Genomic DNA, 25,502 nt, shown 5'->3' with positions numbered 1-25,502 from the left:
TAGCAGAAAAATAATTTATTCTTTAGTTTAATGGGGACAGTTGATTAAATAATTCTCTTTGCAAAACTCTTTTGCAGTTCTATATCCCAAATAATAAAAGTAATACAAATTGCACAGCTAAGTTCATTGCAGATAATTTTAAATGCTAATCAGTCAGCTCTTTTTTTTTTTTTTTTTTTTTTTTTTTTTTTTAGATTATGAAAGGCAGCAAATGGTAAATGCAGAATTAGTTTATAAAGTAAAGGAGTGGCTAACTATTATCTATAAAATGGCAGAGGACTTCTAGAGTAGTTAATTTCTTTGCAACAAAATCCTAGCAAGGGGAGGAAGATTAATAAATAAAGTCAGTGTCAGAGAAATGTATGAAAACAAGAAAAACAGCATATGTTGACATTGAAACTTCTAGCAAATTATGTCATGCCAAAGGAGGAACTGCATTTTTTTCTTTTGCCAGAAATCTACATCATATTTTTTTTAATGTAGAAAATCACCAGATAAATGTTTTTTCAACATTCTTTTTTAAAGAAAGATTTGCTTTATAACTGAATTTGAAAATTTTATAGTAGATACATTTTAAGATATCAGTATCAAATAGTAAAAAAAAATCAAGCTGTATTTGATAATTTACCAAAATATGAGTAATTATATTAAACATTTCTTATGTAATATGTCAATTTCAAAACTGAAGCATATTTTCTGAAAATCATTATATTTATTGTTGGTTAAAAGGGACCTTTATCAAGTAGGTGATTAGAGACAGCGTTTTTCTGCTCATAATGTTTCTAGCACTTGTATCATTTTAACATGTGTTGTGGCATAACTTTGTATTAGTGTAGTGCTAAGAATGAAGAACTCAATGCATCAGTAGTATCAATCTTAATCTTTCCATATACTATGTCACAGTCATCTTCATTAACATCTTTATCATTCAAATCACAACTAACTTTAAAGTAATTTGTATTATGAAACCATGAAAAGCAGAAATAAGAATAATGTGCAGCTGTAGGAAATCAGGAGAACAATGAAACAAAAAGGAAACTTATCTCTCAACTTTCCTGTTAAACTTATTTAAGTCGCAATACAGGAAATCGAAATCCCAGTTTTTTGTCTGGGATATATGTAGCATCTTCAGAATACTACCCAAGTGTTGCCGTTTGTAAATATCATTTGAAAACTTAACAAATTGTTTATTTGACAAGAGAAAACAGATTTAGTTATTTGTTAAAATTGTCTCTTTTTAATTGGCTTATTTGTTATTTTCCTTCTAATTTTCAGAAAGCTATGAAATTTTTTGCAATTGAACAGCAAGTTCAGTAAAAAAAAATTTTTTTTTTTCTTTTGCATTTTCAGTTGACAGCACAACATATTTAACCTCTTATTTTCCTTTTCTAATATTTTCACCCACTGAACTAATTCAGATGTGTCACCAGATGTATACTGAAGTGTATAGTCATGCTTACCATATTTTTTAGGATCCAACTGAGGACATATATTTGAAATTATTTAAAACTCTTAACAGATTACTGAAACATTAAACTTTATTTATTCAAAAGTATTCTTCACTAGACATGACTTTTTCCATAAATCATTTATTTATTTTAATTACATCATAAAATTCACGAAAAAATAGTTATGAATTAATTTTAACATTTAGCTGATGTTTAACTGTAGATAATGAACTGCTATCCCTTTCTGCAGGCCGGATGTTCCCCGTAATTAAAAAAAGAAAACTCAACTGAAGCAGATGTTCCAGGCAAAGACATTGCAAACTCAACCATTTTAAAATATTGCTATGTGAAATATGAGTCTGCACACAACATGAAATATGCACACAACAATATTGCATCTATCATTGTTTAACTTTTGGACTCTTTTTGAAGCTTTTAGACTCCTTTTGAATTTTCTTATGCCTTTTATTGTAAATATGCATTTATTGCTTTTATGATATATCCTTTAATGTTGAAATTTTTAATAACAAAAGAATGACATGACATAAACAAGTAGTATTTGCAGTAGACAATTCAGTACATGCCGTGTAATATGATCACATTTGTACCCAGCTATTTTGGAACATTAAATTATGAGAAAAATCTTCTTCAGAATAGCAGTGGAATTACACTAATTTAGTGTAACTAGAAACATATAAATAGGCATTTTAACTAAAAAATTGCTAAAGCTTTTTTATGCCTTTAATGTGAAAGTTTATGAGCTGTTATCAATACCTTTGGAAATTATTTGATTCTATACCCAGTATTTGATGTGCACCCCTTATTGGAAAAAGAATATGCCAGCATAAAATTTAAAATGAGGCAAGAAAGCAATTTGTTTGATAGGGATGTTTTCGAGGAGGGGAATTGCTCCTGAAAAAAAGGGACCTGTGGCTGACTGCCTTCAAAATTGATAGAGTAACTAAATTTATTGAATGAGAAATACATCTCTAATGAAATTCAAGGAAATAAATGTTTCATACTAACAGAAAATACTGTCACAAGTCTGTTTCGGACAGAGGAGAATGTTTACAAGTAACGCTTGCACATTAGGTAAGCAGCGCTGAATCATCTCTGAAAAGCTGTTTATTTTTTATTTGTTTAAGAACATATAGAAGAATTAGATAATTCTATAGATGATGTAATTTTTGTAAGTTATAAAATGAATAAGATGTAAAACTTTTGAATCTAGTGCCACAGTATTGCTATAGTAAATAAATATAGTGAATTTTATAAAGCGTGTTTATTCTGTTGTGGTTTAGGCACTATCGACAAAGTAGATTTAATTCAATTCAATAAGTTAAAAAAATCTATAATTTAGTATTCCGTACAAGGAAATCATGTGATCTATACATCAGATTTTTATTCTTATATGTTAGTTCTTAGACATTTTCTAAATTTCTTGAAGTTTATAGGCAATAATATTAGTAATCTTATGTTTATTTTGATATCAGAGAACAAAATAACATTTCTCATTTTATCAGAGATTATATGTGTGTAATCTGGTATAAAGTTTTGTTGTATTAGAAAAATTCTAACATTTATTTTTGGGTACTTTTGCTGCATAATTCCTATTAAAGTTAACATTTATTCCATTTTATGCTTATTAATTTGTCAAATACTTTAGGGGTCTGTGACTAATATTCTGGAAGAAAACGTTGTGCAGCCTCTTCTTGTCAGTGTTAGTGCTGTTACGTTAGCATCTGAAACAGTTCAAACTCTAATGAAAGTTGATGACATTGTGAGTATTAATGCTTACATATTTTTACTGACTTTTTGAAGTAAATAGGTGTTATATATATAAGTGTACAATAGTCAAAATATTCAGTTCCTGTCTGAAATAAAATTTAAGCACATGATTCTCTGCTTTACCAAAGATTTAAAACTGTTTTCACTGGAAAAGTTTGTAATTCATGAAATGATCAAATTTAGTGCTGTTTCTTTATGTATTTTGCAGTGCACAAAATTAAAAAAAAAAAAAAAAAAAAATATTGGCAAATGGTAAGGAAAAAAAAATATGCATTTAATCACTAATTCTAGTTTTCTTTTCTGTAATTTTTTTATGTGCTATCCTGATTTTAAAAAACATTGCTTGTTGCTTTTTTTATTGTAAATTATTTTTTGGTATTATATATCAGAAAGATTTTGCCAACACTGCACAACAGTGAAATGATAGATTTACAAAGTTTAAAAAGTTAGAGATATGATGAAGGCCCTGCAAATTGCATTATCATTTATTGCATTTCAACAAATTATATTTTTGGTTAAATAATAAACAAAATTAAAGCTCTTAAATACTTTTTTTTGCATTATTTATGTGTTTTTGTGTGATTGTTTTAAACAAAAAGGAGCTTTATATTAGTTAAAAGCTATGCAAGATGTTTCAAAAAGTTGATTAAATATCTTAGTTCACATCCATGGCTCCAACTTCAAATAATCTGTTTAGAAAGTTCTTCAGACTTTGGCAACTGAAGTTACATGATACTTTTTAATAAAAGTATATGTCCTTATGTAAATCTTACAGTAAAGAAATGTTTCTCTCAATTAAATTAATGAAGTAAAAGAAATCATCTTCAAACAATTCAAAATTACCCAAGATATATGTTGTTTATCATCCCTTTTGCATAAGCCAACTTATTGTTTCCAGTAGATGGCACTGTAGAAGAGACTCATTAATTATTCTGCTTATCTAATGCTGCCATCTTAAATTACTTAAAGATGGTGGCCACCTTATTAAGTCTAAGTTGGTAACTGGTGATGACACATACATGCCATTTTTTGGATTCCATGCCCACAGTGGTAAAAAGATGATGTATCATGAAAAAATTAACATGTTTTGTTTTCTTTAGAAGTACAGGTCTGTCAAGTTGGAAGGACAAAAGACAGTCACAGTTAACTGTGTGTGCCACTAAGTGTGTTCCAGAAATTCTCAGCATACTGCAGCAGTTTTTTTTTTTTTTTTTTTTTTTCCAGTAATTCTTCTCTTTCTTGAAAGTATTAAATTGAACTTTAGGCATGATTGCTGGACCAGGTTCCATGAAATCGACAAACAAGTTTCCTTTGGCATCACAAAAGACATTGGCCATAACCGTCCACTTTGGCTCTGTTTGATAGGCTTTCTTTACTCTTATTCTGTGTTGTACTGAGAAAGAAGGTCTTATGACAGTGCTCATTTGGTTGATTTTGTGGATTTATGTCAGGATTTTTGGGTCCCTTTGAGCGCAGAACTTCTAATAGCTTAAGTTTTGAAAAACTTGTTGTTGCTTATGCTGACTTGTCTGATGTAGTCAGCTCAACCCTACAAAATTCCTTGTGGCAAGGAGCGCTACAGTATGCCTGTCATTGGCAACAGTCATGAGCACCTTTCAGGTGACAATACGATTAGCTTAGTTCCACCCCCAATTTTGATGGAGAGCGTCCGGGGAGGACGTGTACGAGGGTCTCCCACCCCTTTCACCAAACCACATTAGAGGACTTTGTGCTCGCCGTATATTTAGAGTGCTGACATGCTGCACCAACACTGTACACTTTCAAACATCCATGCCTTCTCTGGAATTAGAACCCAGGCCTTTCGGCACGACAGTCAGTGACACTAACCACTATACCATTTGGATGGTTTTGAGAAACTTACTCATGTGAAACAGTGTGAAATATTTCAGAAGTGAGATCGGCTAGTCTCAAGAGCATTGGCATCAATGCCCTTGATAAGATCATGACTCACTACAGAAGGCCTACCATTCCAGGTTTCATTATGAATGTTTGCACTTCCTGCTTTAAAAAGTTTGATGCTCATTGTCTTCACTCATAACATTTAGGCTTAACATAGCACAAAATTAACATCTGCTGCTGAGTTCTCTTTCCTAAAGAAATCATATCCCTCTGCATGTCTCACACTTTCCAGGATTTTCAATGACAGGGCTTACTTTTGATGTAATAACTATGCAGCCACACTGCTGAAAGCATACTGAATAATAGATTGTGTGAATGCGACAAAGGTGGCACTCCAGTCACTACTACTTGTACCACACGGAAATGGTGATTACTTTCTGAATTACACTTGTATATGCTTTCCTAGTGTAGCAATAATTATGAAAATATTAGCTAAAGATTATTTGTTCACCCTTAAGGAGCATTATTTATTGTAGGAAATAAATTTTGTGTACATATTACAAAACTATGACACTGTAGGTAATAAGACTCATTTTCGGATGAACATGTGCTGTTGATGTGTTGTAGTTAAATATTTTGTCTTTGATCTTCAGTAAATGCTGATTTAAGTTTTCCCCTTTTTTTCTTCTCTAGGTAAATGTTGTGCGATAAAAAGAAAATTTAAGCTAAGCGACTAGTTAATTCTTCATCTGCAAACTCAGTCTTCTGATCACGTCCTTTAAATCTCTGGGACTCAATACTAAATCCTATTTTTATTCACCTGACATTGCTGATATCTTTTGTATTGTATCAAAGTTTGTTTTCATTGTTTTGAACAAAATAAAATCTTTTCTGTCAAACTTCGTGCATTATTATTTATATCATAATTGTTTGTTGATGTTAGTGCATAGATATTTTGCCTTAAGAATCAAATGCAAGTCTTCTTTCTCATCAAATAAGTACTGCTTGTTTTGAAACCATAGACAGCTCTGATTTCTGCTTATGTTTTATTATTATTATTACTTGGAAAACAATTACCATAAAATCTGTTACATCTTAATTTAATTCTTTATGCATTTTAGAATTTTTATTTTTTTCACCTAAACTTTTACTTTTTCTGTTAAATAGTTGTAATGATTATATGTAAATTTTATGTGTGTTCCATTTAACATACTGTAAGCGGCCGAGTGGTAAAGTCGCTGAACACTGGTAGTTCGGTCCGAGGTTCAAATCTCGCGAACGGGCTGTCTGCATGGGCGTTTTCGTGGTTTTCCCCATGTGTAACTTGTATACGAGCCAGTTTCCCCTAGAAAGTCCTCCACGAAGGCATCCCTCCTCTTAGGCAGATAGCCCCTCGAGACTTTGCCATAATCACACACACACATATTGTAAGCTTAAAATTAATAGTTTTACAGAATAAGATTAAAAAAGATTTTGTTCCTTATTCAAAATGAATTTCCTGTGAATTGTGTGTAACACTGGTTTTATTTAGAACTTCTTTATGGACTACAAAATTTGATTTAATAAAGCCTTATAGTTTTGAAATTATCTAATTTAACTCCTTCATGATGGTGCGTATCATATATTGAGGTTCCCACGCTACCTTGAAAACTTAAAGAAATGGGAAGAGTCAGGAAGTTCGAAGATTGACTAAAAAAGTCAGGAAATTTCATACTGCGATTTTTATGCCAACGTTTACAGTAATCACTTTCTTTCCGAACATCATGTGATATATCATGTGAGTGTCATGTTTCCGAATAGCATGTGATATACATATCATGTGAGTGTTATTCGGGCACCTGGCATAGAGCCAATTTTCCCAGCTCCAATCAGATTGTCTTTTATAAAGGCAAAGCAAGTTTCCAGCAACTTGGTTTCCGTTAACTTCGAGAAACGAGAGATGTGCATGTGCAGTGCACGTTGAACAAAAGAAAATACCTTCCCATTCTCATATAAAAACAAAATCTGTTTAATTTTCTAAAGCTGGTGGTACAACTGTTGTACCGCAAAATTTACTTGCTTTCAAGCGAGCTATGGTTCAACACCAAGCTTTCTCTTCCCCTTTTAAAGTAACTGCCTATCTTTAGATTCTCTGGGTAGTCCAGTTCCCTGTTCAGAGCAGCCGTTGGTTATGCATTGTTTCCCGTTTCTTATATGGTTGGCTACGTTTTGGCGAATACCGTATATTTCTTCTCATGCCAATGTACTTGAAAATAAAACAGATGCTATCTCTCTTTCAAACATTAGAGCTTTTTCTCGTGATTTCTGTTTAACTTTCACTCTTCAGTTCTTATAATGGCACCTTGTTTCAAAGGTCTCAATCACGACAAAATTAATAAGTTGCTAAGAGATTTAGAAGAGGACACTTTTGCTGATACAGATTTGGACTGTTCAGATACAGAAGAAATATGTTTTAATCAATCTTTAAATGAAGATAAATTGCCGATGACTTCAAAAGCGAGTTTCTGAGCAAGAAGTGCAACACAAGCATTTCGAAATTATTTCATTTTTTCTAGTGAAGAGCTCTTAAACAACTTTTCGCTTTTGGAGATATGAATTCTTTTATTAAATTGCTCTAAATTTGGTGACTTAGCAACATTTTGGCGATTTTAAGATAAATTTCTATAGAAAAGTTTTAATTCCAAGATCTGGAAATTTTTCGACGATTTTTTTAGAACATTGTAAAATTGATAAATTTCATTAAAATAATGGTAATATATTGTAATTACATTAAGAAATAACATTAGAATAAAACATTTTCATTTTTTGCTGTTGTATTATAAAGTTCCATTTTGGCCACTTATACAATATTTTAAATCTGAAAAATAAGCAAGGTCACTAGACACAAGCATAAAATATCAGAAATGCTTCTTATCTTATCATATAGATAGGAATTATAGAAAAGAATTTTTTTATTAATAAAGAAATTGAAAACTGACAATTTAAACTATTCCTCTAATATGTCTTAATGCATCATACACAGGGATGGCACTAGACATTTCCCCACCTGATACAATCTCTGTGGATCCTAAAATCTGCTGCCTGGTGCCTTTCTAAATTCTGCTTCCAATGCCTGTTCTAAATTCTAAAATTTTTACATTTCTAGATTTTTGTTGCTCGATGTGTTATTAAATTCTAAAAATTCTGTCACAATAGCTTTGTAACCGGACCTTACCATATATATTTCATATTTCTTCTGAATAATCACATTACTAAAGAAATAAAATTAGCAGCTTACTCTATACATTCTAAATGCATTTAGTGTTTTTAGAATAACAGAAATCTTTAATTAAATCCAAAAATTCTAAAATGGAAAGGAAACGTGGAAGAAAGAACCTGAATACATTAAGAGAAAGGGAAGTTATTCTTCAAAGTTATGTACAGATATTATTAAGTAAATTACCCAGTTGTTAACAATTTCAACCTTTATTATAATTTTACATTTCTATTTTCTCACCAGAATGCAAATCACTTAGTTTTTAAACTGAGGTTTTTGGAGTTTTAAACTGAGGTTTGGTTTTTTGGTTTAAGACGAGAGTGTATTTCTGACCTCCACTTGCTCCCTGCATTAGTTCCTGCCACCTCTGATAATTTGTAATTATTCGTCTTTACATTACCATTGCCGACATTTGAATTTGTTATGACGATAAAGTTCTTGATATGTTAGCTTATTAGTTATGACGATAAAACTTGAAATGTTACAGCTTAAAATGAAATGAAATTGTTATAGTCTTTGACTAGTCCATATTTTCAGTTTGAATTTGATTATTCTTGTTTAATTGCATCATCACGAGCTGTAATTGATTTATTTAGCATTATAACATGCCCTTATGTTCTGAGTTCTTTTTACATAAGAAGCTTATTTAAATCTTTGTAGCTACTTTCAGACATAGCGATAATTTGCTTCACATCTGTCCAGAGGGTTTTGGACTATTTAACTTTTACCAGATCAAGTAAACCCTCATAGATACATTTTGGAGAGGTTGACAGGTTAGAAGATACAAAATGTAGAAACTAGTGAGAACACTGTCTTGCGTATTGAGACAAAGTTCTAACTGTTAGAAAAGATGCTTAAAGAGAAGGAAATTGATATAAATTAGCCAAAATGTCTGCGAAGGCTTCAAATTAAAAAGACGCATAAATATTTTATTGAGTGTTGCTAAAAAACATAAATATTTTGTAGCTTTTAATGTATAATTATTCTAATATCGTTTAAGATTCAATGCCATAAATTACATGTATTTAAAACTGTGAAATTTTATTCAATTGTGATTTAATAGGGCTTTTTTAAAAAAAATATTGTTAAAAAATAAATAAAATTTTATAGTGCCCATGTAAATCTGTAATGACTGAGCTTATCTAATACGTAATTTAATTACTTATAACCAGGGCTGTGGAGTCGGTAGAGAAAATGACCAACTCCGACTCTGACTCAGACTCCCGGAATTTTAATAAGTCCGGCTCCTTCATATATATGTGAACATAAACACATGGTTACAGTTTTTATTATAAAAGAAGTAATAGATGCTACAGAAAAAAAAAATTGATTCATAGCAAATTTTTTATATTAATTAGCATTTATTATGAAATGAAAAAACTGGCATTAGCAATTTCTAAGAAACAGTAAAACTTAAACTATATTAACTGAGTTACAACCCCTGAACTCTACAAGAAACTATGACACTAACTGCATCAGATAGATCCCAGCTAACTTTCAAAACTTGCAAACCGGGCTTATATTAAGTCTTTTAGGTTTTTTCTGATCAGCAGGTCTCTCTTTAGGCAAGCAGGAGCAGTGACAACAGCCAGTCTTTTGTTTTGAATTATGCTGATTGTGATTTTACTTCTCACTTTATGCTGCTTGACATAAAATCTACTTACTAAACCCCTAGAGTGAGCAAGTATGTGACAAAATGAGACATTAACAAAAATCAATGTAAAGCTATGTGACAACTGCTAGAAAACCTAAATAAAATGTCACTTTTCTTTTTTCAAATATATCCAATTATTATGAGTGTAAAATATTTAATGCTACTTGATAAATTTCACAAAATTTATTTTATTCTCAAACTTATTAATAATTATGTTTAATAATAATGCATGTGACTTATTTAATTATGTTTAATAATAATGCATCCGACTTATGGATCTGTTTTATTTTTAGAATGGTATTACAAAAGTGAAGTTCAACATAGATAATATTTTTAATTGAATTTATTCACTTCCCAATTGCTTATAGGTCCTTAATTTTTTCATTAATGGTCCTTAAAAGTACTTAATTTCCGCGTTCAGAAATGTGTACGAACCCTGCAAAATTATTGTCAAATTTAAAGGGCGAGTAATATTTAGACAGAGTATCCCAAAGAAATGCCCGCAGTGGGGTAGAAAATCATACAAGATCACTGATAAGGAAGGTTACACCTACAATATGGAAGTTTACCTTGAGAAAGATAAATCTAAGGATCCCAATTTCTCAGTGTCTTATAATGTAGTTTGGCACTATCGGAGACAAAGGCCATAAATTATTTATAGACAATTTCTTTTCCTCCCCAGAACTTTTCGTTAGTTTATTAAATGAAAATAAAATAAATTCATGTGGAACTATTCGTCCTAATAGGAAGCATTTCCCAAAAGATGTAAATAAAGGAAAATTGAATAGAAGAAAAACCACTGTGCATTTCACAAATGGGATGACAACTCTACATTGGAAAGACGTTTTCATGCTGTCAAATATGCCCAATTTAATGGTTATAGCCGATGAGCAGACAAAACCCAAGTTCATAACATGTTACAAAATATTGGCTATGTTGATTTAAGTGATCGCTTGGCCAATAGTTATACTTTTTTTGGCAGAAGAACTTTGAAGTGGACGAAAAAACTATTTTTTCATCTATTTAGACCTAACAGTGATAAAAGCGTACATTCTATGTAAAATAAGCAATATCGAAAATAATCACAAAGTTTTTTGGATGAATTTGATTAGAGAGCTGATTCGTTATTCTGATCTTTAAGCTTATACGCTGTCTCCATCAAGTTGAAAAAAACAATGCAAGTATCTATGCTCCCATTTCCCTTTTGATACAAAGAAAAGACGAAGGTGTGCTGTTTGTTCTGCAAAAGGTTTACAGCAGAGGTCAACTGTCATATGTAAATCATGTGATGTAGCACTCTGCATAAACTGTTTTGAAGCTTATCACACGTCATTTCAGAAAACCAGTTAACTCAAAAAAATTCCAATAGTTAATTAAATGAAAGCAATCTGCCTATAATAGCTTAAAAAAAAATACTAATCTTACATCAGAATACAAAATTAGAATGGCCCTGAAAAAAAGAAACTACACTCAGATGATGGCAACGAACATAGCATTGAATATATATTGAATCACTGAATTTTTCGTGTGTAAACAACTCTGTTTAGATACTGGTGAATGAGCTATCTGAATGGTTCTTTCTGTAGTTTTCCCCGTTAAAAATGTGAATGTGAGCAAGTTCTTCTGTCAGCGTTCTTCATGAAACATCACTCTTCAGCAAATAGTACTATTATACTTAATTAAATAATCCATCTGACATTTAAGCTTCTTCCCTTACGCCAGTAAATATGGGATTTAGTTACATTGCTGCACTCAGTTGCTATGTAGATAAGACTTGACAATTTCGTTTGGTAACAGATAGTTCAATATAGGTTCAATACAAGTGCATAAACAGGCTCCAAAGGATTCCCCCCCCCATGTGTAAAATGATTATAAACCGCTTTCTCTCCAACTAAGGATAAGGTTACATTAATTAATTCAGAAAAGCAACTCGAGGGCTATCTCTTTATGGGTAGAGATGTCATCATGGAAGACTTTCTAAGGAAACTGTCTCGCATTCAAATTATACATTAAGAAAGCCACGAAATCTCGTTTCTTTTGGATTTGTCTCCAGGTGGAACTACCAGTGCTAAGTGATTTTACCGCTCTTTCACCTGGTGGATTCCTCCACTAAGGCAACCCTATTTTGAGGCAACTTATAAGGTATTTTCTCCCTCCTCTCTGTGCGTATTTCAAAAGATCCAGATTCAAGTCCCGGCGAAGGCATTGCTCATTTTTTCACGTCTTCTGCTTCAAAAAATAACTTAATGACTCTACAGTGGCGCATGAAGTAAAAGGTGGTGGATGATGATTGTTCACCACCAAAATTTGGTGATAGGATTCCCTAATCCCCAGTCACGCTTTAAAACGGGGAGTATATCAGGTATTTTCTCTTCTAGCATGGCTTTGCGGTGTAATGGTTAGCACACTCCGCGTATTTCGAGAGGTTCGGGTTCGAGTCCTAGGGAAGGCATTGCTCATTTTTCATGTCTCTAGCATCAAAATTACTATAAAAATTCATCTTAGCTTGCTTTGTCAAAATTGAGTAAGCAATAAACATTTCTTTGTTATAATAAACCCCATAAAATAAATAAAAATGTTTTTCACCTGGCTAATAACATTCGCTGCTAGATGCATATATTTTTATGTTATGTTTCAAATTTCAGAGATCTTGCGCTCTGTTTGAGATTTAATGTTTCTAAAGCTCCTTTTACAAAGTAAGCAAAACTACTTTTTTAGAGCCTGTTTTACACTTGAGGCTTAAATCTAATAAGATGTTACTTTAGCCTTTCTTGCTGCTGAGATCATAAAACTGTTCAACAGTGTTAACTGTGTTCGAACTTCTGCTGTTATGCATGCAACTTTCTCTCATTTATCCTTTTATGATTTTCATTCATTGTTAAGTAAATAGAATGGGAAAATCCACATGTAACAAGCCTGTTCTCCGGGATTTGATTGGTCTGATTTGGTTCGTTCACTGGATTACACCGAAGCACTCGACAGCTATCTGTATAAGCAGAGGGATGTCTTCATTAAGGACTTGCTCAGTAAAGCTGACTTTCTTTAGTAGGCAGATTTCGTTCAAAACCATCGTTATATCCAAAGTTTGATTTTTCCTTGATTTTAAATGAAATGGATATACGTATGTTCTACATAATAAAATACAAAGAAAACCATGAAGCCAACCTGTTCACTGTGATTTGAACTCGAGAAAATTAACAGTGTTCAGCCACCTTTAGCGCTTGCCGCTGATAAGCCCGTAAAAAAAAGATTAAGAAAAATTATTGAAATAAGCAATTTAATTTGCTAACCTATGTTTATCACTCGGCAGTACATAAATTAGACATTTTAGGTGATTGTGAATAAACTATATTTAGTTTTCTCCAGTGTTTCATATTACGGTTTTACATGGAATTTTCAATGTTTCATTTTACAATTTTACATGGAATTATAGTGCTTTGACTTATTTCTCATGCATTTATTTTGCTCCATTCATCATTCTGATTCTTTATTCTGTCAAAGAGAAGATTTTGCACTTTAACAAAAAGACACCAAGAGAAATTTATGAAAAATTTGTCAGAAACAATTTTCTTAATTTTGCTTTGAAAATATTCCTGGATAATCATTTTGATCACTGCAAGAAGTAGAAAAAACCTTTTTTCTTACACTGTAACTACGCGTGCCTGTGTGAAAAACCGTAGCACTGGGAAATGAATCTTGCACGTTTTCCGTGGCAGTTAAGGGGTTAGTGAATTCATTATTTTTATTTCATTAAATTATTCATTACTGTTATTTTATTAATAAAAAAATATATGATTAAATATTGTGTTTTGACCTGCAGGCATATAAAGCTAGTTCATATTTGTTATATTTTGTCAAGTTCTGTTCTCTTTTCCTAATTTCTAGTAAAACCAAAGGTATAAAATTCACAAATTATTACCAAGATTGATCAGAAATAGTAAATGTTATATCAACATTGTAAGCATTTTGCTCTTAATAAATAAATGCCGTTTAGTTTAATTTAAATCAAAATAAAACTCAGAAAAGTTGCAAATATACTTTAGACCTACTTATTAGACTATCGTCCAGCATGCGACAAACATGTAAATTTTACTGCATCTGTGGAGGGGACAAATGGCCACCCTAACAACTTTTCTCATTAGGGAACAGCAAAGGGGGAGGGAACTGTTTCGGATTGCACTGTCCTAAAGGCTATATTATGAGAATTTAAGCCAGGTTTTAGAAGGTTAATCCTAGCATACAGTACACATGGGATTGGCCAATATTATGATGAGTGCCCAAGCAGTAAAGTCGCTGAACACTGGTAGTTCAGTCCGAGGTTCGAATCCCGCAAACGGACTGGCTGCATGGCCGTTTTTGTGGTTTTCCCCATGTGTAACATGTATACGAGCCAGTTCCCCGTACAAAGTTCTCCACGAAGGCATCCCTCCCCTTAGGCAGATAGCCCTAGTGTGCTTTGCCATAATTAAATAAACCAAACTATTATGATGAGCAGTAAACGGGTCATTTTGGTGTTGGTGAGTATTCAAAATTGTGCCAAGGCCGTATTGTATACTAACATAACAATAGGGCGCTTCCTTCTTATGAAAAGAAGGAAAGGAGTTTAGGCAAAATTGCCCATTACTCTTCCGCCATTTGATCATTTAAGTTAAGGGATTTAAATGGTAACTCCCGTAAAAGGTAAATAATAAATAGATAAGATCTCAAACTGACACCAAATCTATAGTATCAGCAAAAGATCCCATCTCTAAGTTCAAGGTGTCGACTGGATCGTAAAAACTTCCCTATTGGATGGAAAACCGATTCAATCCCTCCCAAACCACCAAACGCAATTCTTGACCAAACAAGAGTGCGATGGAGAGTCAAATAAATAAATAAATAAGGAGGGCAGAGGTGCATTCTCAAGCCAAATGGCCAGGTAGTGTATAAAGATTTGATATCATTATATTCCAAAACACAGCTATGAGAGGGAAATCCCTGCATAGTTTCTTTTCAAAAAAAAAGAAATAGAGCGTCTCAAAGCTTGTTTCTTGTGGTTCCATATTCACCTTACCTGTAGGTGTTTAGTATACATCAGAAACCCTATTATGCCAGAGAGCCCTTTGTATAAAAGGGCTTGATCAAAGGTAATATAGGGAAACCCAAGGAATTTGTTTCTAGGGACAGAGAACACCGGACATCGTCCCAAAAAGTGAAAAGATGTTTCCTCTTCTTCTCCACAAGCTGGGCAGAGAGGAGATTCAACAAGACCACATTTGTGGAGATGCTTAGCTAGATAAGCATGTCCAGTAACAATTTGAAAAACCTGGCGTAAGTTAGTTCTACTGAGGTGTATGAGTTTACCTGAAAAGTTAAGTGTACTGAGCACAGTCTGGAAGTTTAGACCATATATCATCATGTTTGTTCTTTATCCAGCTTCTTACTTCTTTTTTAACCGTTTGATATGAAACTGGGTAAAATGGTTCTGGGCCAGACATGGGGAGTTGCGAAGCATCTTTAGCTACTTTATCAGCTAGTTCATTTCCAGCAAATTCACAATGACCTGGGACCCATACTAAACTAATGGTATTATGGGCCTGAGCCAGAGAATTGAGATCTTGAGTACAGTTCAAAACACAGTTTTGTAACTTGACACGATTAGCCAGGACAAGGATGGCTGATTGGCTGTCAGAGAGAATATATATATACTTATCAACTGTATTTTTAGCTAAGAGCTCCTTGGCGACCATATTGATCGCCAGAACCTCGGCTTGGAAAACAGTTGTAAATTTATATAAATAATCTATACAAGGTATAGATGAAATCTAATGAAATCTTCTTCAGATCCCTTGGTCCTTATAATAGCTCCAGCTCCAGTGAAGTTGGATTTTGATCCATCTGTGTAACATTCAATTGAGCCTGTTGGAATTAGGTCAATTAGAGATTCTATCTCATTCCTTTTTGGTATATGAGTTGAGAATAATTTATCTGGAACTATTGTTTTAGTAATTGCATCTTTGGGCATATAGATTATAGGGATCTCATTGCCCAAGTCCAGGCATATGTCAATGTGGCTTTTCAGGTGGCTTTTATGACCAAAACCTGTCCTTTGGCACCATGTGCCATTTTTATTCAATCTATACATGGCTTTAATTGCTTCTCCGCTCAAGAATAATTTCAAGGGTGGAATTTGCAGTAAAAATTCTAATGCAGCAGTAGGGGTACTATTTAAAGCCCCACTAATGCTTAGGCAAGCAAGTCTTTGCACCTTTTGTAAAATGTTTAAATACGAGCTTTTGTTAATAACATTAATCCAGACCACGCATCCGTAAGAAAGCATTGGCCGGACAATGGCAGTATAAATCCATAGAGTAGATTTTGGGTTAAGGCCCCATTGTTTACCAACGATTCGCCTACAAAGTACTAGAACATTTGTGGCTGTTTGTGCCTTTTCTTTTATATGGGTGATCCATGTAAGTTTACTATCCAGGTAACATCCTAGGTATTTAACGCATTCCTTACGCCTAATAATCTGGTGACCCATATATAAATCTGCCAGTTTCCATTTCCTTCTCCACGTGAAAACTATGACCTCAGATTTTTCAGCAGAGAAAGAAAGGCCATTTGTATCACCCCAGTGTGAAACTTTATTTAAGATCTGCTGAGCTTGATTATGTAGGGTTCCGATATCGAAACCCTGTAATAACACAATAAGGTCATCTGCATAAGCCTGTGACATGCCAGGTTCCTCCCGTAGAAGTACTAAGAGTGAGTCGAAAACCAGGTTCCACAGGAACGGAGAAAGAATACCACCCTGCGGACACCCTTTAGTAATATCTCTCTTTACTTCATAGTCAGCGAGACTAACACAGATATTCCTGTTTTTAATCATGAAGATGACCCATCTAGTTATCATAGGGTGAATATGACTTCCAGTAAGGTCCTTATGTATTTTCTCGAAACCGATGTTATCAAAGGCTCCTACAATATCCAGTAGAATCCCAATGGCAAAGTGTCCGTCTATAATTGTCTTTTCTATTCTCCACACGAGTTGGTGTAAGGCCGACTCAGTGGAGAAGCCAGGCCTAAAACCGTGTTGGTCTAAGCCAAAGATATGTTTCAGATTATTATCTGACTGGAGGTGCCAGAAAATCAATCGCTCCAACAGCTTAAGCTGGAAGGATGTTAGCGTGATCATTCTAAAAGAGTTTGGTTTCTCATATGTATCTTTTCCTGGTTTAGGAAGAAACACACCTCGTGAAGTTCTCCAAACCTTAGGAACATATCCTAAAATCAAACTGGACCTGAATATGTCCACGAGAATGTGACCAAAAATATCCCAGCCTTTCTGAAGCAGAATTGGGTAAATGCCATCGTTCCCTGGAGATTTAAAGGGAAGAAATACATCAAGGGCCGCTTTAGCCTTTTCAAAATTCACAATTGTCTTAGCAAAATCCAGATCTAATGGATTATGAAGTAGTTCCAATGGATTTTCCTGGGGGTCAGAGGTGACACTGTCCCCCAAATGAAAATTCAACATGGTCGAAAGTGTATCCAAAGGGTTTATAGTATAACTGCCATCAGGTCGCATAACCGATGAGAGTTGAGACTCCTGAGATCTTTTAAGAATCTTATGTACTCTGGCAGTCTCATGGTAGGACAGAATATCTGTGCAGAACGATCTCCATGAGTTGTATTTAGTTTTCCTGATTTCACTTTTAAATTTCCTTTCTAGAATTTTGAAGTTAGACCAGTTAACTTCAGATTTATTTCTGACAGCTTTCCTGTGCGCTCTCCGAACCTCTAGGCGGAGGCTTTCAAGCTCCTTGGTCCACCAAACTCTCTTGCTAGGAGAGTACTTCCTTCGTTTGAGAGGGCATGATGCATGATAAGATTCAATAATGATATTTGTCAAGTTGTTTGCTTGAATATCAAGCTCCTCGACTGTACAATTATTGTCTAAAACCTGAAGGTTAATAACATTAGAAACCAGGAAATCCTTATAAAGGTCCCAATTTGTGTTTTTAATGTTTCTGAAATATTCAACTGGAATTTCATCTCTAATACAAAATTGTATAAGGCGATGGTCAGAAAGTGAGGGATTGTCACTTACATGCCAATTCTCAATAAGGTTATAAATATCAGATGAAGTTAATGTGAGGTCAATGACTTCTTCTCTTCTTCTGTTAACAAAGGTGGGGCGATTTCCCCTATTTACCCAAGTTAGGTTGGTATTCATTATAAATTCCATGAGTTTTTCTCCTCTAGGATTAGTATCAGAACTGCCCCATGACACGTGGTGAGCGTTAACATCACCACCAATAACCATAGGAATATTGTTTATTTCACAGAAGCTCACAAGATCTATAAATTCTTGCGGAATGTTAAGGTCATAAGCCATGTAAACCGAGCAAAAACAAATGTTTCCTCTCAGTGAACTGTTTATGTCCTTAATTACAATAGCAGTTAAGTCCTCTGATGTAAATTGGGATAATTTCATAGCCTTTATATTTTTAGAAATGTAAATGCTAGTTCTAGGTCTTTTATCAGGTCCCTCTGTCGAAAAGAAGTGCGCGTTCATGGGCCTACCAAGGATTTTACCCTTGTACACCCAAGGTTCTTGAATTAATGCAACAAAAGTGTCTTGCTTACCTAATTGAGCAGCTAAATTAAATGAAGCTGCTCTGCTATGTTGAAAGTTTAACTGACTAACCTTAACCATTAAAACAGTTAAATGAAAGAAAAGAACTTACCCTGAAGGATTTTAGGAGAGACTTAGTTAAAAGCCGCATCCTTAGCATACTACTTCAAAGGAAGTAGTGACAAGGGAGACCTATTCAGGTGTCTTCTTCAGAGCCTCCAAAGAAAGCTCTGATTCCGACTCCTTTTCGGTCTCCCTTTCTTCCGTCAACTGTTTCTTTGGAGGATCCCTGGGCGAAGGAATTGATTTCTCCTGTTGCCTTGGTTCCTTCAACTGTACACAGCCACGGGCACCACAAAAAAGTTTGAAATTCTGGGCCTCCAGATAATCCATAATGTTCATGTTCTACTCCCAGCACCAAGGTATTACCTCCGTCTCCAGGGATATCTGCCTTGATGGCGATCTTCTTAACATCAAGGCCCTTGTTGCAGGCATCAAGGAGCTTGATGTTATCTTTTGGTGACCTGTTTCCAGGAAACCAAGCGAAAAACCTCTTCATGGGGGGTCTGTCTCCGGGAGCCATGGCATGATAACCTGGATGGTTTTCTTCAGGGCCGGGTAGATCATTAATTAAAGTCTTTAGGACGTCCACAGTCTCCTGGTCCTCACATGCAATGTTGAGGCCATTCGGCTGCAGGACTGTCTTGTGGACCCTGCAGGTGGTGATAGAGCCATCTATAATTCGATCATCAATTATAGAGGTGATGAAATCTGAATCCACCGATGTTATGTCTCTGGAATCATCCTTGCAGACGATTCGCAGAGTGATTGCCTTTCTTGCAGCTTGACTATATAGCCGTCGTTTCTTGAGGGCCATTTCCGGGCTGTCACCAGCAATGCGTTCTCTCTTACGAGACTCTTCATTGCTTGGATGGTTCTTCCTCACCGGTTTGGAGGTTGCTCCAGAGGTCCCAGCGTTATCTGTTTTCTCTTTCGCTCCCTTCTCCCCAGAGATCGAGATTCCTTCCATGGCCCTCTCCAGTCGTTTCCGCTCTTTCTGGCGTTGCCTTTTTCCTCTTCTTTTATTTACAACCTCCATCATTGGTGACTGGTCATCCGCTTGCGCATCTGGCACAGTACTTCTGACAGAGGAGTCAGTATCCATCCCCACTGGGTTCAAGGCGTCCGTGTCCGAAGGCACATTCACCCTTTCACCAGCGGTTCTGGTTTCTGTAGTCCTAAAGAGAAGAGCGTCCACACCCGAGGGTACATTCACTCCCTCAGAAGGAATTACAGTGGTTATAGTGGGAATTTCAGAAGATGCGTTTTTATCTAATTTTGTATTACAAGCATCCATTTTGGTATAAGATTGAAGGAAGGGGGAGAAAAATTCCTTCCGATTTTCTAAGAGCCAGTTTGGAGGGGCTAGCCCCAGATTCAGCAGCCAGTAGTGACCTCGGAAGAGCTCCCCGCTCTGCCATGCAGGACCCCACAGCCAGGACATGCTGGTTAGGCTGCCCCGGGCTCCTGTACTATCTGGCGGCCTGAGACGCAAAACTCAGCTTTTCTCCTGTATCCTCTACATGGCTGCTTCCTCCAAGACCCCTCCTCTCCAGATCAAAGGTCCTAGGAATTTCAAATCCTCCCCATAATCGCCGGTTTTCCCAGGGAAGAGCGGTCCGTTGGGTCGTCATAAGATTACTCATCATCAGACCGAACCTCATCCCACTGAACCCCAGTATGCCACAGGACTTTGTGACAGTTACCCATTTAGCACCACCCAGGGGGCACGTGTGACTTAAGGATAATCACGGACGCGGGTAACATTACCCCCCCATATTGTATACTAGGACTTTACAACAAAATCTTTTAAACCTTTTTTCCCTTTTTAATAAATATATTATTTTTCATTTTGTGATAAAATAAAAAAATAGTAATCAGTCATCTAGGCTAACCATGTATATTACCAAATATATAGTTTATTATTGTAATTAAATTTTTAATCTTTAACTTTATTTAATGTTATTCATATCATTTAATGTGGGTTCTTCTGTCTATATTTATTTATTATTTGCTAATAATACTTTCAGATTTCAGGCACTTTTATCTGGCTTTCTCCTGAAACTAATTCTAGCAGTATGATGACATACCATTACAAAATTTAATGCACATATTTTTTTGCTTATGTATGCTGCTAAATAAATATAAAATGCCTGAATTTATTTTTAAATATCATTAAATAGATTTCTTTCTTTCATTTAGTTGCAAAATGTCTGCAAAAAAAGGTATTTTTAATCGAGATTAAGCAGATTCTAATCTCAATCTTAAGTTGAGAAAACGATGCTTATTATAGTTATAACAGTAATGCTTTGGAGATAAATCATATGTAATTGTCAAATTTTTGTGTTTTCAAGGGGTACGATAATTAGTTTTCCTGTCCCCACAGCCCACAGCTACACGGATAGACTGGAATTTTCTTAAAACACTATAGTAAGCCTAAGAATTGCCAAGACTGTGCAGGCTGGCACTATTGGAGGAAATCTTTTATTACCAGCAGATAAAGACATCATTTTAACATTATTCAACGAAAAAACGGCTAATGAACTTGATAATATTCCGTTATCAAATGAAGTCGACGAATTCATGAAATGGTAAATTCCATAAAAGAGACACTTCTTCAAAAAATAAAACACAATGAGTATTCTGCATTAGAGTGGAATGAAAGTACTGATATAATGAACTTTCTTCAATTATTGGTTTACATACGTTTCGCAGAAGATAAACGAAGTGCCGAAGAGAATTTTTTTTATGAATCTCTTCAGGATAGAGCAACTACAGATGAAATTTTCAAAGTAATTGACAATTTTATCTCAGAGAATTATATTCCTTGGAATAAGTGCAGTGACGGAGCTCATGTTTAAACAGGAAAACATTGCGGTGTTATTTCTCAAATAAAGAAAGTGGCACCTGAAACTAAATTTACTAACTGCTCTATTCATTGTGAAGCTTCAGTACGAAAAAAAAATGTCCGAAAACCGGAAAATCGTTTTTAATCAAGCTGTGAAAATTGTAAATTTTATTAAAAGCCGAGCTTTAAATTCAAGAATATTTACGATTTTATGCCAAGATATGGGAAGTGAACATGAAACACTTTTATATTACATTCCGATGTAAGGCGGTTATCAAGAGAGAAAGTTTTAAATCGCCTTTTTGAACTTAAATCAGAAATTAAAATTTTCCTCTGTGTTTCAATACACTGGTGTGCAAAAATTAAGGACGAGACAGTTTTTTCAATATAACTTTGTACAAAAGCTTTCCAAATCAACACATTTAATACCGTAAGATCTCCAATACGTAAGGACATGAGTAATGTAAGCAACACTTACTAAAAGAGAAATCAGAGGGATAAAAAGAAGCTTTATTGAAAAAGTAGCATGGAGCGCAATGCTACTGAAGGCTGAAACATCCCTGTGATGGGTGTCCAGCAAGAAACATCTGGTCTTTAATAGGGGATATGATCTCCCCTGACTGCTAGGCAGGTTTCACAGCGTCTGCCCATGCTGAGAATGAGGGTGTCAATGAGTTGTTGAGGCATTGTTGCCCATTCGTCTTGCAGCGCCAATCGAAGCTCCGGAATTGCTACTGGTGGTAAGGTACGAGCAGCCAAGTGTCTGCCTAGAAAATCCCATACATGCTCGATGGGATTGAGATCCGGATATCGTGCCGGCCAATCTATACGTTCAATATCCTCACTCTATAAGAGCTGTTCGGCAGCTACTGTGCGATGACATGGTGCATTGTCGTCCATGAAAAGGAACTGCGGACCCATAGCGCCTCTAAAAAGACGCACATATGGAAGAAGAATCTCGTTACAATAACGGGTCCCGTTGACTGAACCTGTGTCGAAGATGTGAAGGTCTGTACGACTACCAAGCATGATGCCTCCCCAAACGAGAACACCGCCACCTCCATACCTGTCCCTTTCAATGATGTTCGAGGGATGATTGCGGCTTCCCCGCTCTCTCCAGATGAGTATGCGATGAGAATCGCTACTCAGACTGAATCTGCTCTCACCTGTAAAGAGTACTCGTCCCCATTCATTGTCTCTCCAATTCCGGTGTCCCCGGCACCACAGAGAACGCCTTCTCCGATGAGCAGGCGTTAGAGGTACACACCGTACAGGGCGTCGTGCAAACAGACCACCTCTGTGCAGTCTTCTGGCTACGGTAAAATGCGATATCGGTCGTCCAGTCGCCTGTTTCTTCTGGCCTGTAAGGAAATATACCGGTCATCTGCGGGGGTGGTTCCTCGTGGATGACCACTACTAAACCCCCGGATAGCTGTTCCTGTAGTTTGAAATTGTCTCCAAAGTCGTGAAACGATGCTGTGAGCAATTCCGAACTCTGCAGCCACACTTGTCACACTGCGGCCTTCCTCCAACTTCTCAATGATTCGACCTCGGGTAAAAGCATCCAGATGTTGTCTAACAGATTGATTATTCGCCATTTCTCGCTGAGGCAGCAACTCGGTGTGATTTTAACTGCTATACGGTGTGCAATCTCTTTGCCAGAAATACTGATCTTACACCGACAACATGCTTTATACTACTCAGACACTCCCCATTACGTCTACCTGCATATCTGCGCATGTGCTAGCATACATCATCTTACTTAATCTCCTGATTGGTTTCTCTGTCTGCTCTGCCTCTTCGTTCAGCTGATATGCTAATTTTTCGACTTCGTCCTTAATTTTTGCACACCAGTGTATTTGAGTGAGTTATGGTTGGCGCAAGTAGCATATTTTAGCAGATATTTGTCATAAATTATGTTTTTAAAAAGAGTAATAGAACTGGATGATGTATTTAATTAAAAATAAATTTTTTATTTCTATAAATTCTATTAAAAATAATTTGTAAAATGAATTAAATTTAGGATTACAAAGGCAAAGTGTTAAAATTTGTTTACCATTAAAGATAAAGTAAATTCATTGATAATGAATTGGATTAGAAATTTATTTTGTTTAAATGTACCTGATATTTTATCTCGTGAAGAAAAGGAACAATTGATAGAAATTTCCTGTAATCGAACTCTAACTGAAGATTTTAAAAATGACACACTTCTTAACACACACTTCTTAACTTTTGGCGGAACCAAAAAGAAGAATTTAAAGGAATTTTAAAAAAAGCTAGTAAATTTTTATTGCCTTTTTGTGCGACCTCTTGTGTGAACAAGGGTTATCTTCCAGAAAATAAATACAGAACGAAATTAAAAGTGGATCCTCATTTACGGTTAAGACTAAGTAAAATAAGACCAGACATAAAATTTGGTTTGATTTATTTAATTATGGCAAAGCACACTAGGGCTATCTGCCTAAGGGGAGGGATGCCTTCATGGAGGACTTTCTAAGGGAAACTGACTCGTATACACGTTACACATGGGAAAACCACAAAATCGCCCATGCAGCCAGTGTGCATATTTATTACAAATAGCCAGTAGGTTTTGCAATTGTTATATCCATTAAATTTAATTATATCCATTGAGGAACTGAAAAATAACCATTATAAAATGTAATTGGTGATACTAAAGGTTTTCAGTTTTTGTTTAGATGGTACATGTTTAGTCAAAAGACTGAGAACCGCATGTCAAACCCAAAGGCTAACAGGGACCAAATAAACAAGATCTAAGTTTATGTGATCTTAGGGGGGGGGAGGGTATGTAAATGTAGATTTATTTTGAAAGTTAAAAATGAAGGAAGTTTTTTTTTCCCCCTGACACATAGCATTTCTTCTCTGCTACCACATTTCGGGGGTTATTGTTCTTATCGGGGGAAATCTTGCTCACAGTGATTACTTTCAAAGCTTACCCAAGGTACCTACCTGTCTGTAATTCCGTATCTGGTAGGAGGCATTTTCTTTCATAAGTGTAAGTAACTGCTTGCACCAATAAGGACTTCGAAACATGAAAATAAGATCATATTTGAATTTTTGAGTGTTTTCAAATCTATAGGTGGCAAATACACTTACATCCAGGTGTTTACATATCCAAAAATAATGATATTCCATGACATATCCAATCTATGTAATCCATTTTTGCAGCGAATGTGTGAAAAATAAGCCTCATTAACATTATCCACAGGTTTCTGTGGTCATTTAAAGTCCTTAATATCAGTCAAAATCGACAGATGGTCCTTATTTTTAATCATCTGAAATTTATGTCTCTTTTTTTAAGAATGCCATTTCGAGCGTGATTAGTATCTTTGAATTTTATTTTTTGGTGATTTACTGATAAATATATATTTCATGGGTTATCATTTGAATTTGTATCTACTTCTAATATCAACGTTGTAATAATCGAGTTTCTGGGCAAGAAGTGACACATAAGCATTTCAAAATTCTCTTTTTGTTAATGAAAGCTCACAAACAACTCCTTTGTGAAACTCTTTTCCTTCTTTATGAAATGGCTCTAAATTTGGGGACATATCCATATTTTAAGATCAATTTAATTTCAGAATTTTTCGATGATTTTTTTAAAACGTAACATTGATAAATTTTCTTAAAATAATCATAATATATTAAAATATATTTAAGAAATAACATTAAAATAAAAAAAAATTATTTTCGTGTGTCGTATTATAAAGTATCATTATTTTCCATTTGGTGACGCATTACAATATTTTGAATCTAAAAAATCTGTTGTGTACACATGACTTCCTTGTACGAAATATTAAATTATACGCATTTTTTCTTGCATTTCATTTAAACTTATTGGATTCAATTAAATCGACTTCGCTGACAGCGCATAAACCACAATAGAATAAACACATTCTTTAAAATTCACTCTATTTGTTTACCATAGCGACACTCTGGCGCTAGATTCA

The 25,502-nt window shown here is 34.8% G+C and overlaps 1 protein-coding gene across 1 annotated transcript in view; it reads left to right on the top strand.

The window, feature by feature from the left end:
* Positions 1-5,995, top strand: part of CCT4 (chaperonin containing TCP1 subunit 4) — a 69,280-nt gene extending 63,285 nt beyond the window's left edge. Inside the window, exons 13-14 of the mRNA XM_035355548.2 lie at positions 3,115-3,228; positions 5,790-5,995. Coding sequence (XP_035211439.1) covers positions 3,115-3,228; positions 5,790-5,807 — 132 coding nt within the window. The 3' untranslated portion in view covers positions 5,808-5,995. The remainder of the gene's footprint in view (positions 1-3,114; positions 3,229-5,789) is intronic.
* Positions 5,996-25,502: the final 19,507 nt, after the last annotated feature.

Source organism: Stegodyphus dumicola, chromosome 6 (genome assembly GCF_044657685.1).
Source record: "Stegodyphus dumicola isolate Sdum_Otavi_A_Nest chromosome 6, ASM4465768v1".
In the NCBI taxonomy this organism is placed as follows: Eukaryota; Metazoa; Arthropoda; class Arachnida; order Araneae; family Eresidae; genus Stegodyphus; species Stegodyphus dumicola.
This window is presented reverse-complemented; position numbering and strand designations above follow the sequence as displayed.